Source organism: Rana temporaria, chromosome 9, assembly GCF_905171775.1.
Source record: "Rana temporaria chromosome 9, aRanTem1.1, whole genome shotgun sequence".
Taxonomy (NCBI): Eukaryota; Metazoa; Chordata; class Amphibia; order Anura; family Ranidae; genus Rana; species Rana temporaria.
Window position 1 is genome coordinate 144,112,601 of NC_053497.1, and position 20,717 is coordinate 144,133,317.

General features: G+C 46.1%; 1 protein-coding gene across 2 annotated transcripts in view; it reads left to right on the forward strand.

The window, feature by feature from the left end:
- The window catches only part of ZER1 (zyg-11 related cell cycle regulator), a 106,516-nt gene that overhangs the window by 34,664 nt on the left and 51,135 nt on the right, over nucleotides 1-20,717 (forward strand). For both annotated transcript variants that reach the window (XM_040324725.1, XM_040324724.1), the window contains exons 3-5: nucleotides 3,868-4,018; nucleotides 9,689-10,128; nucleotides 11,267-11,443. In XM_040324725.1, the coding sequence (XP_040180659.1) occupies nucleotides 3,868-4,018; nucleotides 9,689-10,128; nucleotides 11,267-11,443 (768 nt within the window). The remainder of the gene's footprint in view (nucleotides 1-3,867; nucleotides 4,019-9,688; nucleotides 10,129-11,266; nucleotides 11,444-20,717) is intronic.

The following is a 20,717-nucleotide window of genomic DNA, read 5'->3' on the forward strand; positions in this document are numbered from 1 at the left end:
CTTTACCGCCACCTCACCTCCTGCCCCACTGTGAAAGGGGCTTTAATCTCCACTTATGAATTGTTTTACTAGTAGATTCGTACCTCCCCATAATTACTTGACTTTTTTTATTTACTTGTATTCTGTCCCTGTCAGAGCAGAAGTATTATCCTGTGTCCTGCCTGAGCTTAGCACTGGGGATGCACCAAAATTTTGGTGGCCGAAACATATCGTCCGAAAATTGTGTTTTCGACACATTGCCGCAAGAAAAAAGTGCAGACAAGGCGTTGATAATTGCGTATGCGCAGTAGCCGAGTGCCGCCCATTGTGGCGTGTCAACCTGGCGGTTCAAGGTCCTGTCCACCCCTCCCTCCTCTCCTCCTTGCAGAGCGGCGATCTCCCTGTGTCAGAGAGCTAAATTGTCTGGGCCGCAGTAACAATGTCCCACCTCCTGTGATAGACGGCACACTGATCCAATGCCGGTACATTGAATCCGTGTGACATGATCACAGGAATAGGAACATTGTTGCTGCAGCCCGGGCAATTCAAATTGAGCTCTGTGACACAGCGGTAGAATCGCCGCTCTGATTTGGGCACAGGCAGGCTGCATCTGACAGGCACTAGTGAGAGTCTGCATCTTATTGGCACAGGCAGGCTGCATCCACAGGCACTGGTGAGAGGCTGCATCTTATGGGCAGAAAGGCTGCATCCCACAGGCAGGCTGCATGCCACGGGCACCGGTGAGGCGTCATCCCACAGGCACAGGCAGGATGCAAACAGATGGGCACTGGTGAGGCTGCATCCAACGGGCATTGGTGAGGCTGCATCCCACAGGCAGGCTGCATCCGACGGGCACTGGTGAAGCGCCATCCAATGGGCACTGGTGAGACGGCATCCGACGGGCACTGGTGAGGCTGCATTTCACAGGCAGGCTGCATCAGACGGGCACTGGTGAGGCTCCATTGATCTCTTACATCATGTCTGCTAGAGGTGCACCAAATGGGAATTTTGCTAATACTATTAACAGTGTGTTTAAAGAGGAATAAAACCCTTGCTTTTTATAAATTTTTGTATTTATTTTTTCAATACACCTGAAAGAGAAAGGCATAATGAGCTAGTTTGCACAGCATACTAGCTCATTATGTGTCACCTACCTGAGTTTGAAGCCCCCAAAGTCTGCCTCAGTCCCGTCCACCGCCGCCGACATGTCCCCTCATCGCTATTTCCTGTTATCGGCGCTGTGATTGGCTGGAGCGGCGATGACGTCACTTCTGCGCATGTGCGTGGGACCGGCAGGTCCCCGTGCATGCGCGAAAACACGGCATTAACCCCGTTCATGCCATTTACAAAAACGGCACCGCTCAGGGCACCGTTGTCTACGGCGTGCATGCGCCGTAGACAGAGGTGCCCGTTTCTGTGAAAATATATCCTTAACCGTGTAGGTTAACCTCCCTGGCGGTATGATTCTTTCAGAAAAAAGGTGCTGAAAGCGGTACCATTATTTGCAAGGAAATTTGGCGTTTTATATTGTAGGCCTGTAATTTATAGAAATAACTCACTTAAATCTGACCAAACAAGATTCTAATAGGCATCCCGGGTATGACATTTTTTTTAAAAACAAAATGATAAATTATAATATAATAAATAATTATAACAAATAATAATATAATTATAATAAAAATTATTCAATAATGTAATCAAATCAAAATCACTGAAATTTGTTCAGTTGCAGAATTGTCGCTGTCATTTTTTTTTTTTTTTTTTTTTTTTAATGACGTATTTCCCCACAAAACGCTATCGCACAATTCTGCAAGTGATTATAATTTATTATCGCTGTTTTTTAGCTGATCTAAAACCATTTTTGACATAAAGGGACACTTTTGGTTGCTATGGACAATCTACAGTTTTCAGGGAGAAAGAACCGTTTTTATTATATAAAAGTACATGTAGGGCACAGGACAGACCACTAGGGACAAGGGGGGTGTGTTTTTTTACATACAGTACTGTAATCTATAAGATTACAGTATACTGTATGTAAAGTGTTTGTTTACTTTTTTGAATTTGGCGCCGTTCTCCGTCCCCGTGCGTCGTAACGTCGCAGGGAACGGAGATCGGCGGCACAGGAGGACGCTGAGTGAATCAAGCGAGGTCCCGCTCGCTCACACAGCGCGGTGGCATCGCTGGATCCAGGGACAAGGTAAGTAAACAGTGCCTGTGGATCTAGCGAGGCAAGCCCGAGTCTGACTCGGGGTTACCGCTCGCAGCAGGAAAATCTAACCCCGAGTCAGACTCGGGAATACCGCCAGGGGCGTTAAGGAGATATTTGTTGCACCTACAGGTAAGCCTTAATCTAGGCTTACCTGTAGGTGCAAGTGTTAACAGTGGGTTAACAACCACTTTTAAGTTTAAGTAAGAGATTGCAAACATGATACAAGAGATGGTTAGAGACTGCATTTTTTTTGAGCTTTTCTTGCCATAAAGGTGCCAATAATGGCCAAAAATAAGTTCTTATTAATTTAAATTGATGATCTTAATTAAAAAGTCGAATATAATACTTTTGTATATAGAAATATAATTTTATATATTTTATAAAAACAGATTTTCGGTTTCAGTTTTCAGCAAAGTGCATCGTGCATTTTCATTTCCGGCACCAAAATTATACAAAAAGCAAAGGCAGCAGCCTGGATAGCATGTCCATTATCGGCCCCAAGCTCAGGCAGGACACAGATCGGCCTCCTTGGGGTCTTATACTGACTTTTCAGTAGGAAGAGAATGCGACTAATTAACAGCACCCATAATTTCTTTAAAGAGGCTGTCCTACCAGCAATATTTTCAGCATTGTAAAGTGGCTCCCACTGCCTGTATGTATATTGCAGTAACCCTGCCTCCCAATGAAGTGCTTTATCTCTGTAATGGGAGCCTGTGATACCTACTGCAAAGTTCTTCTACTTGTCAAAGGACTTAGCCCACCAGCTAGAGATCCAGCTAATGAACCGTGTGTGTCCTTTCTGCATTGTTCATTAGGCTGATATCTTTCAAATCAAAGAAGAAAACTTCTCCAAAATTAAATGCTACATATAAGAAATAAAAATAAATTTTAAATAAATGAATAACTTTGTTAGAACGTATAAAATCAATTAGGACTCTTCATCACTGATGCGCCCTGTGAACCTCTGCGTGCTCAGCGGGGATCGCTCCGCTGATCCCCAGCTGAACCGGTGCATGACAGGGACACACTGTGGAGGGGACCGCCCTGTCTTTTCTCCGCATTCCTCTATGGGGGGATAAGATGAACACGAACCGTCTGTCCGCGTTCACCCGATCTGATCCGCAGACGGATGGAAAAATAGGGTTTTCCTGCAGTATCGGAGGATTGCGGAACTGGGCGCGATCGGGTGTCAGCAGATGTTCATCCGCTGACACCCTCAATCTCATAGGGACCAATGTATGTCCCTTTTTCATCCGTACATGGATGGATGAAAAAGCGGACATACGGTCCTCCCGTGTGAAAGAGCCCTTAAAATATACATGAGAGTATCAATATTTAATATATCGGAATAGTCCCAAATAGTCCCACAGTTGGGTCTGTGATCAAATGACACAATTTTATTTCGGTCTTTTTATAGCCTTTGCATTTTATAGAGGAAAAGTACGTGGGCTGCTTAGTTTAACTGCAATAACATGTAATAATACTGTAATCTGAAGTAGTCCTAGATAAGTGGGGCTGCTGCCCCTAATAACAATCTAATTTGCCCCAAAACATATCTAATATGTGGTTGCTAAGGGCAGTATATCTCCACTTTTTGAAGTCTGTTTTTTAGTGCAACAGTCCATATAGATGCATTATGACAGGTGTACACATTATGATCTAGGCCTTTTCTGTTCCAGGTACATCGAGTTGGTGAATGCAGACAGTGGTTTTGAGCCACATGAAAGCTTTTTTACCCTGTTCTCAGAGCCACAGAGCACAAGACTCACCCGGCTACATTTAAGGGAGGACATTGTCCAGGATCAAGACCTAGAAGCCATCTGTAAACAAGTAAGCATGGAACAGGAGTCACCAGGATGTCAAATGCACCTTCAATCAATTCTAAATGATCCTAGATGTGTCTAAAATGGATATTAACTTCACAATGCATTTGCAGCACAAATCCTGTTGGCTGCAGTAATTAAAAAGGTGGTTTAAAGGGACAAAGGACTACGTCAGGGAGGCTTTCACGATGGGTGATCATTGATCTGCTTCATCATCACTGAACAAGTAATCAAGCTTTTTGGACCCTTTTACCAAACAAAAGCTGGAGCTGAGCAAAAGTGCAGACTTTTCTCAATGAGGTTAGAGAAGGCTTCCCCACTGGAGGCATGATTTAACATTTGTTTGGATATCATGAATGATAGAGTAAGGGTTCCTCAGGATTCTCTTCCATGAAACACGAAGGCAGATAAATAAGTATTTAAATGGGCTGTATATTAAAAAAAACAAATATCCTTTTCTATAGCCCAACATTTTTTCATTGTCTGGATGCAACAGGTATTTCTTAAAACTCGGTTCCTTGATCGTACAGTACACAGGCATAATCATTGATGAGTGGGTTGTAAGGATGATCTCCGGCTTGTTTGCAAATCCCATGTGCAGAGCCCGCCAGGAAGTCGGCGCGGCGCTGCCCTGCACTAATCACAGGCAGTGAGACATTTCCCGATCTCTGCAGCCACGCATCGGGACAATGTCTCGCTGCCTGTGATCAGCGCAGCGCCGACTTCCTGGTGGGCTCTGCACGTGGGGTTTACGAACACGCTGGAGCTCATCCTTACTGGGTTGTATCTTGTTACCTTCATATGATTGGACACTGGCAAACAGAGCAAGCCCAGCATCCCGTTTCTTTACAAGCCCTGGACTTCAAAGCCAGCTACGTTTGAATGCAAGCTCCCCTCTCAGTGACAGGGCACCCAATTCAAGTGGTTAGATGTCTCTTGGTGGTTTCAACCACCTAGGTCCATAAAATGTGTGTCGGGAGGAAAAAAAAAAACTTCTTCACAATCTATGCACATTTCCCAATTCCCATGCATTATCCCAATAACGCCTGCAGGTACTGAAACAATCCTGTTCTTGAAATGCATTCAGCTCCTCTGCCCTGTTGTGAGATAACACTCAACAGTTGTGTGTGGGTTAAGTGCTGTTAACCCTGGCCAATTTTATTTTGCTAAACTAATGAGACCCTCCCACTCCTACATTTCCACAACATAAAGGCTAATCATTCTGTAGTTCCAAGGTCAGGACCATGAGGGTTAAAGGATAATTTCACCTTTGTAAAAAGAAAATGCACATCATTTTGCTGGAAAAAAAATGTGCATTTATTATTTTTTGCTACCAGGAGCCCGCAAAGCATTGCATTTGCGATCAGCAGATCCTGTGGCGTCTTGCTGGTGTCTTGTTTCCTGATTGGATCGATTGATAGCAGCGCAGCCTTTGGATCCCGCTACTGTCAATCAAATCCAACAGGCGCCGGGGGACGGGGCTGAGTCCTGCATTCTTTGTGAATGGACACAGAAGCAGGACTTGGGAACATGCCCGCATGGGGTGTCCACCTTAAGAAAGAGCATTCTCCAACGTGGGCACTCGATGTGGGGAGGAGCCACCAGCACCGCCAGAATAGGCGGATCGGGCCACTCTAGGCAAAATTACCTGCGCAGTGGAGTTAATAATATATCTTGTTATTTTAAAAAAAAAAGTAAAAAAACATGAGGATTTACAACCCCTCTAACCGACCCAATAGGAAAAAAAAATCGAAGTTTTAGGGTTTACATACACTTTAATTTTAGCTGATACATAAAAAACAGATTTGTTTTATATCTCCCCAGCTTCAGACTGGTTGCCATTGGCAACAGCTCTGCTTTCTTTCTTTCTTTTTTTTTTGCACTTTTAAAGTGGTTCTTTTTTTTTTTACCTCATTGGATTGATCTTTTTCCTCATTTACCAGCTAGTACAAAGTTTCGAGTCAGATCACTGAAGTGCCTTTTGGCTCTGTGATACTCGTTCAAACAGATTTGTTTACAGCTTGTGTTATAGTAGAACGCTTGTCATCTGATCTACGAACGGTGTATTTGGTGTTGCTTGTTGTCGATGGTATCTTTGCATACTAATGCGGTGTGGTGTCTTATCTGTGAGAGCTGCAACAGAGCATCTGTTAAAATACACCTGTAGCAGATAGACATTTACTTGGCGTACTTACCGGATGACAGATAATAGAGAGAGGCTTGGATTGTAATTTAAAAAGTTAGACCGAGCGCATTAAATACCCAACAAAGGCTTATGGAATGTTGGTAAGTTGAAACTCGATAAAGAACACCTTGTGTATTGTAAAGGCATAAGGTAGCAACTTAATTAATGTGTTTATCTGTAGTATGAACAAATGTATTGTCTTCAAATAAACATTTAAAATATCTACTAGGCAGGGTGTGTCCATCTGTCACATCTACAAGGACGTGTGATCACATACATTGACATTTCATTCAACTTGCATGAATGGTTTTTCCATTTGTGTAACAAATGTTTTCTAAAAGTGAATAGAATTATAGGATGCATCGTTGGAGGGGTCACCAGCAAGAGGAGGGGGGGGGAGGGGTTCTGATTCCCCTATATAGATTTTTAGTGAGACCTCATTACTGTGTGCAGTTCTGGAGACCTCACTTACAGAAATATATTAATATAAAACAAGTCCAGAGAAGGGTGACAAAAATGATGAAAGGTCTGGGGGGGGGGGATATAAAACGTATCAGGAGAGACTTCAGGAATTTAATATGTACAGTCTGGAGAAAAGACGGGGAAAGGGGAGACGTGATGGAAACATTTAAAGTCATATTCAAGGTTCACGTTTTTTCTTTTTAAATAACAAACCCAAGTGGCCCTGATCCTTCTTGGGTCCCATGCCAGTGCTCCTGGCCCTTCCCCCTTGACGAGTGCCCCCATAGCAAGCCTCTTGCTATGGGGCATTTATGTTAGCTCGCTCCTGAGCCGCCTCTGTATGCCCATAAGACAGAGTGTGGCTCAACCCCTCCCCCCCCCCCCCATCACTCCTCACTGGCTGTGATTGGCTTCTGCTGCTGTGTCTCAGCCAAGGAGGAGGGATAGACCGGGATGAGCCATTGCTCTCATCGCTGAATTGAGATCGGGCTCAGGTAAGTATGTGGGGGGGCTTTAGGGGATGCTGCACACAGAAGGTTATATACCTTATAGACCTTCAGTCTTTACACCCACTTTAAATACATCAAGGGGGTGAATAAGGTGTTAAGCCTCATACACACGATCGGACTTCAAACAAACTTTTCCTTGGATTTTTGTCCGAAGGGAGTTGGCCGTGAACGCCCATAGCATACACCAGGGATAAGCAATTAGCGGACCTCCAGCTGTTGCCAAACTACAAGTCCCATCATGCCTCTGCCTCTGGGTGTCATACTTGATGCTGTCAGAGTCTCGCTATGCCTCATGGGACTTGTAGTTTGGCAACAGCTGGAGGTCCGCTAATTGCATATCCCTGGCATACACCAATCAGACTTTTCTGCAAACCTTCCTAAAACTTTCCCAACATCCCGTGGTTTTCATGCTCTTTTCTGCTCTTTACTGCCACCCTTTGGTCAACTTCTGCTATTGTTGGTTGATTTTAACATTGGTTCTGGGCATGCGTATTTGCACTTTGGACAAAAGTCAGATGGATTTCTGTACACACGATAGGACTTTGCACCATAGGACTTTTGTTGCCGAAAAGTTTGTCTGTTTGCAGAGCGAACTTTTGTCCGCTGAAAACCGAAAAAAGTTTGTCCAATGGAGCGTACACACGGTTGGATTTTTTTGCAAACTTGCTCATTTTGAAGTTGGTTGGCAAAAAGTCAGACCGTGTTTATGGGGCTTAAGAGGGCAGGATTTTCAATATAAAAACCAAGACCAAGAAGACGTGGGCATGACCTCTATCTAGCCGGAGTAAAGTTTAAAACTAATCTTAGAAAGTATTATTTTACTGAAAAGGTAGTTGTTTGGAATAGACTTCCAGCAGAAGTAGTAAGTGGCTTCAAACATGCTTGGAAAATCCTAGATCTATACTCGGACTAAAAAGTTAACAAAAACAAAACAAAAACATGTATAAATTAAAATAAATGGGCAGACTTGGTGGACCACTTGGTCTTTTTTTTTTTTCTGCCGTTACTTTTCATGTTTCCAAATAGACCCCTTACTATGTCATTGTTCAATTTTACACAAAACCATTTAATTATAATGAAATAATTTTGTTCGGTCTGGACAGAAAACCTTATCGGAGGAAAATGGATACCGTAGATGCGTGAGATTTTTAGGTGTATGGTGCATAGAACATTTGGACAGTTTGAAAGTACATTATAAACATTGTTATCTTTTTGAGCGAGAGACGTCCAGATAATTATAGGCCATTGCATGCAAATGCATGGCTTTCTCTGAGACTCGCTGTCCTGATGGCTCCAAGAGAAGCTTGGTGTTTGTATTCTCTTACCACAAACCAATCCAGTATTGGTACATTTTTTAACTATACTTAGGGGAATCTGCAAAAAGATTATTCCCGGAGTATCGATTGGAAGGTGGCCTGTGATGAAACGTCTGCATGGAAAAACCTGTCTTCCTTTCACACCACTGACAGCTAATTCTTTGGAGGTCTCCCAATTATGATTAGTTGCAATGTTTCCACTTCCACGAAAAGACTGAGAAGAAATACAAAAAGTATCTGTTTGATGCAAGTTGTTACCAAAGCCTGCTCATCGCTTCTATCTTGTCAGAAGGTGAGCACAGAAACCTTAGCTTTGTTCTTTACATCCTTACCTGTTTTGGCTGTGATATAGAGCCAGTGGTCACCAACCGGTGATCTGTGGACCACTGATGCTCCAGGAGAAAAGGGGTGGGACCTAAATGACAGGTGATTCCAACATTGGGAGGAAACTATTCAGTCTCGGATCACTCAGGAAGACATGTGGCCTCTAAATGAAGTTGGATGAGAAACCTTAAATAGCGTAGAGTTTTTTTTTTTTTTTTTTTTTGCTGAGTAGTAAGGGTGTGGAACTGCCTTCCACAGTCGGTGGTTTCAGCGGGAAGTGTCACTCATTTCAAAAAAACTCTTAGGCTGCTTTTACACTGAGGCGCTTTGCAGTTGCTATTAAGCTAAAAATAGCGCCCTGAAAGAGCCGCTCCTTTCTACCCAGTGTGAAAGAGGACTTTCACACTGGAGCATTGCGCTGGCGGGACGCTAAAAAAGTCCTGCCAACCGCATCTTTGAGGCGCAGTAGGAGCGGTAAAAATACCACTCCTATAGCGCCCCTGCCCATTGAAATCAATGGAGTAGCACCTCCTTTTTTAGCCGCTAGCAGGGGTTAAAATCTCCCCGCTAGTGCACGAAAATCGGGACAAACACCACTAATAAAATAGCAGCGCTTTACCGCCAGCGCACCAAGCGCCTCAGTGTGAAAGTACCCTAAGTTGGGTATCCTACTGAACACAAAATACAGGGATATGGGAAATGATGGAGACCTATACACACCCACACAGGTTGAACTAGATGGGCTGGAGTTTTTATTCAACCTTACCAACTATGAAACTATTGATAACTCAGTTTAATGTCATTTTTAATTAAAGTGTATTTTTTTAAAAAGCAATAAACTATGTGTCTTCTAATTGTAATGGTGGTGTTCTCTTCCCTAGGACCTTGTAGAACTGTATCTTACAAACTGTGAGAGGCTAACGGCCAAGAGCCTGCAGACCCTGTCCCACTTTAAATCCACTCTGGTGTCCCTCAGCCTTTTTGGCTGCAGCAACATCTTCTTCGAAGAGGAGAACCTGGGCCGATACAATGATACCGACTGCCTGGTGAACCCCAGTCGACAGATCCTGTCCCGGGACTTCAGTTTTCAGGGATTCGGCCATCTTCGCTTTCTAAATCTCGGTTGTATCACCAAAGGCGTAGATGTGAAAATGATGGTGCGTCCGCTTATGTGTTTAAAGGCTTTGAATCTGTCAGGAATTCAGATGAATGACATCGGCTTTCTGACTCAGTGGAAGGACACAATGGTGTCTCTTGTCTTGTACAACATGGACCTCTCCGAGGAGCACATACAAGTCCTTGTGCAATTGAATAAACTCCGGTAAGCCTTCCTTTTTTTTAATTTTGACGTCAAGTCCTTTTTGGTTGGTTGTTTATTTCTGTCTGTGTTCCTGCAGAGATCGCCTCTCTTGGTCTCTGGAACAGAAAGTGGGGGGAAATCTCTTCAAGGGGCACAAACAAAGAAAAAGCTGGCAGGTCTTTGACATTCCTTGCGCTATTTGGATCATTTGCCAATCACTGGCCCGGATTCAGATAGGAGATACGACGGCGTATCTCTGAGTCCGGCCGTCGTATCTATGCGCCTGATTCAGAGAATCAGTTATGCATAGATATCCCTAAGATCCGACAGGTGTAAGTGTCTTACACCGTCGTATCTGAGGCTGCAATTTCAGGCTGGCCGCAAGGTGGCGCTTCCGTATGTTTACGCGAGGAATATGCTAATCAGGTAGATACGGCGATTCAGAAACGTACGTCCCGCCGGTGCATTTTTTTACGTTGTTTACGTTTGGCTTTTTTCGGCGTGTAGTTACCCCTGCTATATGAGGCGTAGCTAATGTTAAGTATGGCCGTCATTCCCGCGCCGAGTTTTGAAATTTTTGTGTAAGTCGTTCGCGAATAGGGCTGGACGTAATTTACGTTCACGTCGAAAGCAATGACGTTTTGCGGTGGATTTTCGAGCATGCGCACTGGGATTTTTTCACGAACGGTGCATGCGCCGTTCAAAAAAAACGTAAAATACGCGGGGTCAACTACAATTTAAATAAAACACGCCCCCCTACATCCCCATTTTTATTAGGCGGCCTTACGCCGCAACACATACGTTACGCCGCCGTAACTAAGGGCGCAAGTTCTTTCTGAATACAGAACTTGCGCCCGAAGTTAGAGCAGCGCAACGTATCGGAGATACGTTACGCCAGCAGAAAGATGCGCGCATCTTTCTGAATCTGGCCCACTGTGTCCGAAAAATGGAGTAATACCACGCTAGAGTACTTCTAATCACTTTCCCTAGCTAGACAATACATGTCTTCATGGAGTCTTCACAGTGGAGCTGTTGAAACCCATAGAACATCCTACCCAGATGCACCTTCATACAGTAGTTAGGGGCACATTTTATCTTTCTTTAATTTATGTTGTCAAAGCAAATCCCTTATTTCTGTATATGATGATTTGTATTTCAGGCACCTGGATATTTCCCGTGATAGACTATCCACCTATTACAAGTTCAAACTGACTCGCAAGGTGCTAAGCCTATTTGTGCAAAATCTTGAAGAGCTTGTATCCTTGGACATCTCTGGTCACATGATGTTGGAGAACTGTGCTATTTCCAAGATGGATGATGAATTGGGCCCTGCAAGGTATGGGTAGCATAGAGAATAGGACTGTCTTGGAAATATTCCTGCCTATAAAAGTAGATTTGTAGTGAAATTGAAAAATCTAATCGGCTTTCGCTCCACTGTGTAGTTAAAGCGGAGTTCCACCCAAAAATGGAACTTCCGCTTATCCCACTCCTCACCCCCTTACATGCCACATTTGGCATGTCATTTTTTTGGGGGGGGGAGTGGGGGCTTCAGGAGAAGGGGACTTCCTGTCCCACTTCCTCCTTCTGCCGAGGGGCTGCAAAGGCGATTAAGCTTAATCGCCTTTTGGCAGCCCCTCTCTGTAGGCGATCGCCTAGGACACGTGACAGGTCCTAGGTGATCGCCTGTCCAATCAAACAGCGCAGCGCCGCTCGTGCATGCGCAGTGGGTGCCCGGCCGTGAAGCCGAAAGCTGTCACGGCCGCGTGAACGCAGTGACGATGAAGACGCCGGCTGGGGAGGGGGGGAGGAGCGGAGCGGAGCCCCGGCCGGCGCGTCGCTGTAACGCTGGAGCAGGTAAGTGTCTGTTTATTAAAAGCCAGCAGCTACACTTTTTGTAGCTGCTGACTTTTAATAAACATAAATATTGGCTGGAACTGCCCTTTAAGCTACAGCTTAGCAGAGCACTTTTTTTATACATTGGAAATGTAGCAGTTTAGACAAGTTTAAAAGACGTTTACCTTTTGTAACATGTTGCATGCTATTCCCATATTCAGGGTGTAACATGTTACAAATGCACATCGAACCTTGAATCGGATGGGCTACAGCAGCAGAAGACCACACCCAATTTTAGAATATCTAAAGGAGATTGTACAGAGATTGTTTGTTTAAATTTCCTAATTATACAGTACAGGACACAGGCTCTTTTAATCACAGATCCAGGGTTATATGCAGCCACCATCAAGTGATTGGACAATGACAAACAGAATTGTGGGACAGCCCGTATAACCTGTCCCACTCCCAGCAAGCCTCAGTTTTTTGCTAATGTCCTTAGGTAAAGAACGACCTCCCTCTACTGGAAGCAGGTTTCTGGTTTATTAATCCCAATTCTTATTCTACCTGGGAATATTCCTTGCTGATCTTTGCACAAAGGAATCCCTTTCTCGCCTTCTCTATTACCAGAGGCACTAGGCAGGGGTGTCCATTATCGCCTCTCCTCTTTGCCCTGGCCATGGAGCCGTTGGCTTTGCACCTTCGTGGTTTCCAGCAGATTAGAGGACTCCCTATCGCTACTATTGAGCGGATTTTGCTCTACGCAGACGACACTCTGGTGTACCTGTCCGACACCCAAGACTCACTAAAGACACTGCTGTCGGAGATGGAAGACTTTGGTGACTACTCTGTGTCCTCCTAGATCCCGATGCAGCCTTGCGGATTCACCCGGAACTCCAGACTTCAGGTAGTTTCTCCTTCAGATACCTAGGGGACTTGGCGCAGCTCCCCTTGTCTTCCTATATTGAAAATAATCTGTGTCCCTTAGGCCCCTTTCACACCGGGGTGGGAGGTGCGGTGGCGGTATAGCAGCGCTATACCGTCGAAATTGCGGCGGTATTTGGCCACCAGCGGTGAGGTTTTAACCCCCGTTAGTAGCAGAAAAAAAGAGATTTTTAATACAGCTTACCTGTAAAATCTTTTTCTTGGAGTACATCACGGGACACAGAGCGGCATTCATTACTATATGGGTTATATGGAGTACCTTCAGGTGTAGACACTGGCAATCTCAAACAGGAAATGCCCCTCCCTATATAACCCCCTCCCATAGGAGGAGTACCTCAGTTTTGTAGCAAGCAGTATGCCTCCCAAAATGGTCCTCAAAAAAGAGGGGTGGGAGCTCTGTGTCCCGTGATGTACTCCAAGAAAAAGATTTTACAGGTAAGCTGTATTAAAAATCTCTTTTTCTTTATCGTACATCACGGGACACAGAGCGGCATTCATTACTATATGGGATGTCCCAAAGCAATGCTTACAATGAGGGGAGGGAGAACATCTCCAAGACAAAAGGATTTAATTTAGAGATATACTCAAATCATAATAAATCCAATTTAGTTGAGAAAAATAAAATTTTTAAATTTAACTCGAACAAGAGGAGCCCCCGGAATCCGAGGGTCTCAAACTGCAGCCTGCAGCACTGCCTGCCCGAAGGCAGTATCAGTATTCCTTCTTACGTCCAACTTGTAGAATTTTGTAAACGTGTGGACAGAAGACCAGGTTGCCGCCTTGCAAACTTGAGCCATAGAGATCTGGTGGTGTGCTGCCCAGGAGGCGCCCATGGCTCTAGTAGAATGAGCCTTTAATGATACTGGAGGAGGCAACCCTTTCAAGCCGTAGGCCTGAGTGATTAATTGCTTAATCCACCTAGAAATGGTGGACTTTGCAGCTGCCTGCCCCTTCTTGGGCCCATCCGGTAGAATGAACAGCACATCTGTCTTCCGGATCTTCTTTGTAGCTTTAAGATAGGCCTTCATGGCCCTGACAATATCCAAGGTATGCAGCAACCCTTCCTTTCTGGAAGTAGGTTTAGGGAAGAAGGATGGTAATACCAAATCCTGGTTCAAATGAAAACTGGATATGACCTTCGGAAGGAAGGAAGGATGAGGGCGGAGAACGACCCTGTCCTTATGAAAAACAAGATATGGTTCCTTACAGGATAAGGCTGCCAGCTCCGAAACTCTTCTTGCGGAAACTATGGCAACCAAAAATACTAACTTCCTTGTCAGTAGAACCAAAGGAATATCAGCCAACGGCTCAAACGGTTGTTTCTGTAAACTTGACAGAACAAGATTTAAATCCCACGGACAAAGCGGGGATTTAACTGGAGGTCTAATACGTAAGACCCCTTGAAGGAAGGTCTTAACCAGCGAGTGGGTGGCCAGCGGCCGCTGAAACCACACTGACAGAGCAGAAATCTGTCCTTTGATTGTGCTTAATGCCAATCCTTTATCCACTCCTAGCTGGAGAAAACTTAATACTCTATCGATGGTAAATTTGCGAGAAAGCCATCGCTTGGACTCACACCAGCCTACATAGGCCTTCCAGACCCTGTAATAAATCACCCTAGAGACCGGTTTCCTGGCTCTGATTAGGGTAGAGATTACTTTCTGAGACAGACCTCTACCCCTGAGAATCAGGGATTCAGCTTCCAGGCCGTCAAATTTAGATGCCGTAAGGCAGGGTGGAGGATCGGACCTTGCGATAGCAGGTCTGGCCGTAGAGGAAGAGTCCAAGGGTCTCCCACTACCATCCTTAAGATTAGTGAGTACCATGCCCTTCTGGGCCATGCTGGAGCTACCAGGATGACTGGTATGTGCTCCACCCGGATCCTGCGCAGCAGGCGGGGTAGTAACTGGAGCGGGGGAAACGCATAAAGAAGTTTGAACTGATGCCAAGGGCAAACCAACGCATCGGTTCCGCAGGCCATCGGATCCCTTGAGCGGGACATGAACCTGTCTAGTTTCTTGTTGAGTCTCGATGCCATGATATCCACGTCCGGCACTCCCCATCTTTGGCAGAGTGCTTGAAAGACTAGTGGATGCAGAGACCATTCCCCCGGCCATAGAGTCTGGCGGCTTAAGAAGTCCGCCTGAAAGTTGTCCACTCCTGGAATGAATATTGCCGATATGCAGGGCACATGAGCCTCTGCCCATAGAAGAATCAAGCTCACCTCTCTCTGAGCGGCTTGACTCCTGGTTCCCCCTTGGTGATTTATGTGTGCCACGGCCGTGGCATTGTCTGATTGAATTCTCACCGGGAACCCCTGCAATTTTGACGTCCAAGCCCTGAGGGCTAGTCGAGCAGCTCTGAGCTCCAAGATGTTGATGGGCAACTGCTTCTCTGGCTTTGCCCAAGTACCTTGGCGAGTGCAACCATCCAAAATTGGTCCCCAGCCCGTCAGGCTGGCGTCTGTGGTCACTATCTTCCAAGCCACTGGGCTGAAAGACCTCCCCTTCAGTAGATTCTGAGGGTCTAACCACCAACACAGACTTTGTCGGACTCTTGATGAGAGCGGCAACGGGATATCCAAGGCCTGTGGCCTTCTGCTCCATGCTGACAGGATGGCTGCCTGTAGGATGCGAGTGTGGCTCTGGGCGTATGGTACCGCCTCGAATGTGGCCACCATCTTGCCTAGTAACCTCATACATAGGCGAATAGTCGGTTCTTTCTTGCTTAGAACCAGTAGGATTAATTCCTTGATGGCTTTTACCTTCCTCAGAGGTAGGAACACTCCTTGTTGTTCTGTGTCTAATCTCATGCCGAGATATTCCAACTGCTTTGTGGGCTGGAAAGCTGACTTTTCTCGATTTAGGACCCAGCCGAACCTCTCGAGGTATTGGACCGTGAGGGCCACTGCTCGCTCCAAGCCGGGAGACGAGTGATCTATGACTAGGAGGTCGTCCAGGTATGCTAGGATCGTGACCCCTTGGATCCTTAGTTTGGCTAGGATTGGAGCTAGGACCTTCGTGAACACCCGGGGGGCCGTAGCCAACCCGAAGGGAAGCGCCACGAATTGGAAGTGACGCGAAGCCACCATGAAGCGTAGATATCTTTGATGTGGCTGATAAATTGGAACATGAAGGTAGGCATCCTTTATGTCTATGGACGCCATGAAGTCGTCCTTCTGGAGTGTGGCAGCTGCTGACCGCACGGATTCCATCCGAAATGAGCGGATCTTTAGATATGCATTTACCATCTTTAGGTCCAAAATTGGCCTGACATCTCCATTGGATTTTGGGATGATGAATAGGTTGGAGTAGAAACCCAGCCCCTGTTCCAGGACTGGTACTTCTACTATTACTTCCTGGGAAAGTAGATGATCTAATGCCGATCTTAATGCGGCTCCCTTTTCCGGATCGTTTGGAATCCTCGACTTCTGGAAATGAGGAGGAGGAAACCTTAGGAAATCTAATTTGTAGCCTGTGGCCACGGAAGACCGTACCCACTCGTCGGGAATGCTGGCTTCCCAAATCTCTGAAAAGAGTCGCAGCCTTCCCCCCACCTTCGTGGGTGGGGGCGCCCCTTCATAAGGTTGGCTTGGGGGCTGGTTTTGCTGGTTTGCGAAACCACTGCCTTTTGCCTCTAACAGCCTGTCCTTGTGATCTGCTGTTGAAGCCGAAGTTTGCTTTTGCAGGAGGCCGTCGATACTGCTTGGCATTAGAGGGCCCCTGCCCAGGGGAATACTGTCGTTTAAACGCAGGTCCCTGAACCTTCTTCTTAGTTGGCAAGAGAGTACTCTTGCCGTTTGAAATGGTCTGAATGTATTTATCTAGGTCTTCTCCGAAGAGTCGTCCTCCATGGAAGGGGAACCCTACCAGGAGCTTCTTGCATGGGGGCTCAGCCTCCCAGCTTTTTAACCATAAGAGTCTTCTCATATGGATAAGGGATAACGATAAACGTGACGCTTGCTGGATAGAATCCTTGATTGCGTCTACCGTAAAACATATGGCCTTAGGGACATCCGAAAATTTTTCTGCCTGCTGGGCCGGAATAAGTTTAAGCATCTGCTTAAATTGATCCGATAATGCTTGAGCGACCCCAATCGCAGCCACAGCTGGCTGTACTACTGCCCCTGCAGTAGTGAAGGAGTTCTTAAGTAGTGCTTCCAAGCGCTTATCAACTGGATCCTTGAACACCTGTATGTTTTCTACAGGGCATGTTAACGATCTGTTAACACATGAGATGGCTGCGTCCACTGCAGGAGTAGCCCATCTTTTGGAAAATTTTTCTTCCATAGGATATAGGACAGAGAACCTTTTAGGTGGTAAGAAGATCTTATCTGGCTTGTTCCAATCTTGGAACAAAATTCCCTCTAATAGAGGATGGATCGGAAACACAGCATTGCTTTGAGGCGCCCTCAGTGAGCCCAAAGCTGAAACCGTCGATACCTGGAGATCTGGTACTGGCAAGTTGAATGTCCTATGGACCAAGTCCGACAATCCTTGAATCCACCAGCTCTCCCTCAGGGAGACTGCCCCAGACTCCTCTGTATCCGGGTCTTCGATCCCTGAACCTACTTGGTCCGTGTCCAAGAGGTCGTCCAATTCCCCTGAGGAAAGGACCTCCTCTTCTGAGGGTCCGCGCTCGGGCGACGGAGATCTATTCCGCTTACTGCCCCGCATAGCTGCGGATATCATTTTTCCCATGCTTTTCTGCATCTCTTTTAAAGAGGTGAGTAATACCTCCTCCGTGACCATCTTAGGGTTGGACTGACCCGCGTCAGCTCCAGCCACAGATCCCGATGGCCCCAAGGCTCCCTGTAGGGAAAACAGCGGCATACCATGGTACAATACCGAGGTACACCTGCTACCTATTGGTATTTGGAACTATAAAAGTTAATTGTCCAAACACCTGTTTGGGGGATAAAAAAATGCTTCCTCTCCCCTAGATGACTTTTTTTTTTTTTTTTTTTTTCGTTTTTGTTTCAAATCCAGGAAAGAAAAAACATTCTGTCCCCCTGAGTAGTATTGCAAAGAAAAACTATGAGATGGAAAAGAAACAGCCTATTTCTAGGCTTGACAAAACAGTCCTCTGAAGACTGCAATATCCTTTCTGGCCACTGTGTGTCCTCGGCGCCCCGTGCTGCCGCTCTGGTCTTTCTCCTCAGTTCCAAAGTATTGATGGAACAAACAAGGAAGGGCCGCCCCTTCCTTTAAGCCACTGACCCGCCCTTCCCCCCCAGCAACCTCAAACAGGAAATGCCCCTCCCGACAGGGGGAGGGGGGGGGGGATTTTGGGAGGAAGGGACCTCTCTGTTCCAGCAAACTGCAGCCTGCAGCCTGGAACCATGAGGAGGTCAGCGTTTTGCCTGCTTGCAGGCTCTGAGGAGGAAGACTGAATGGAGCATCGCCTGGAGGCCTGCAGGTAAGCAAAGCTCTCTGACACACACATATATTTTTATATAACACAGGCCCCACTCAATGCTTTTCCAACACTACAAGGGAGGTCACATCTTATGGGGAATAATACATAGAGAGCCATCCTATCTTTATGATATGTGACTAGTTTGCCAGATGCAGTGCATAACTTTAGGCATGTCCCCTGTGACCCCCCAGAAAAAAACCTGCTAAGAACCAAGTTCCGCAAGTTTTCCCCTCACTTACCTGCTCCATGCCGCAGGACTTTGCCAAGCAAGAGGCCCAATCTTCCCCCATCTCCGTGGGGATGTCTAGACCTTCAGGCCCTGGGTTCCTATGAAGGATCCACTGTCCTGGGCCCATATAGCACCCTGGCAACAGAAAACTTTAGGTACCCAAAGGTTTCTAAGTTCTGGGCCCAGGGTCCAGCTCTCTAAAAAGAAAAGCATTATGGGCTATACCCCAAGGGTTTGGGGTCCGGTTACTGACCACTTTAGCGCTGAGGCTTTTTTGGACAGAACCGGTAGCTCACCTAATCCCAAGGATGCGGAGGCAAGCTAAACCATGACTAACACCTAAGACACTGGCGTAAAAACTGAGGTACTCCTCCTATGGGAGGGGGTTATATAGGGAGGGGCATTTCCTGTTTGAGATTGCCAGTGTCTACACCTGAAGGTACTCCATATAACCCATATAGTAATGAATGCCGCTCTGTGTCCCGTGATGTACGATAAAGAAAGGGTTATTGCCGCCGGCCATGCGCCTCTGCAGAGGCGCATGGCCAGCGGTATGGCTGAAGTATTCAATTGTTTTCAATGGGAAGGAGCAGTAAACACACCGCTCCTCTCACTGCTCCAAAAATGCTGCTGGCAGGACTTTTGGCGCGGTCCCGTCAGCGCACCGCCTCAGTGTGAAAGCACTTGGGCTTTCACACTGAGACTGCAGGGAAGGAGTTTTTCAGGGGGTATTTAGGCGCTAAACCACCTGAAAAACTCCTCAGTGTGAAAGGGGTCTTACTGACCCAGCTACAAGTATAGACTAAACAGTGGATGGACCTGACCGTAGACCTAATGGGAATGGCCAACACCCTTAAAATCCTCTATCTACCTAAGCTGTTGCATGTCTTAGCCAACGCATCTTGTAAGGTCCCCAAATCCATCTTTAAACGGATGGATACAATCTGCACAGCACTCTTGTGGAATGGTAGATCCCCCCCCCCCCCAGGGTGGCTTTGGAGACATTACGGTTACCGGCACACCTGGCGGGCTTAGCGTTTCCCAACTATTTTTTGGCTTCCCAACTGGTCCATATCCATGACCCAGTTGCGGCGAATGCCTGTACATCCACTGAAGGAGCCATCGCCTCCTCAATGGAGACCCTCCATAACATTATATGCAGGGCTCAACCTCCGGCCAGCCCCGGGCACATCTATGCTAACTACCTCACTCTCCTTGTTTAAAATAATTGTTTCCAAAATTTCAAAAGAGTCTTGGTCAACGTCCCCTAACAACCTTCTGTGGTTTAACCCCAACTTTAAAGAATTACGTTCCATACCTGACCCGCAGCGATAGTACTCCAAGGGTGTTCAATACCTGTGCCATCTGTATGACACACAGGGGTTTAAGGCCTTCCAACAGAACCGGACTGATTTTGACCTTCTGCGTTCACCCAACATGCCATTCATGCCCAGTTTGGATCTCTAGAAGATCCCACCGTTATACCTCAGAGAAAATACTGGGACCCATGACCCCACTAAACTTATCTCCACATACTATACTGCCCTTATGACAGACTGCAGACCTAGATTTCGGATGACCCAGACAAAATGGGCTTCTATGGACTCTACACTTACAGAAGATGACTGGTCCAGAATTCAGTGATACGTACAAAACCTCCAGTAATATCATCCAAACATCATATAATCAACATTAAAAATGTTCACCTATCCCACTTAACCCCTGCTAGACTACACAGGATGGGGGCGTAGCTCCCACAGCAGACTGTTTTAGAGGATGTGGCCAAGAGGCAGTCTTTATACATTGTTTCTGGACCTGCCCAATAGTTCAGAATCTTTGGAAGGAGATAGGGTTCTTCATTTCATTGGTAATAGGCCTTCCAAATGTTCTCCATCCCAAGAACTGCCTCCTAGGCATTTTTGGGGATCTCCACATTGCAACACATGCAAAGAGACTCCTTCCTATCCTTCATTTCTATGCAAGGAAAGCCATACTGTTGACCTGGAAGGGATCACAGGTACCTTTTTAAAACCCCTTTAGTTAAAACTGGTCAATGATTGGATACCTCTGTACAAACTCATGTTTGAGGTTCGGAAACAAACCAAAACTTTTCATAAAATATGGGGCAGATGGCTGGCCAGTCCTTTAACCTTACGTCAGATAGATAACATGTTGGTTAGTGTTCCTA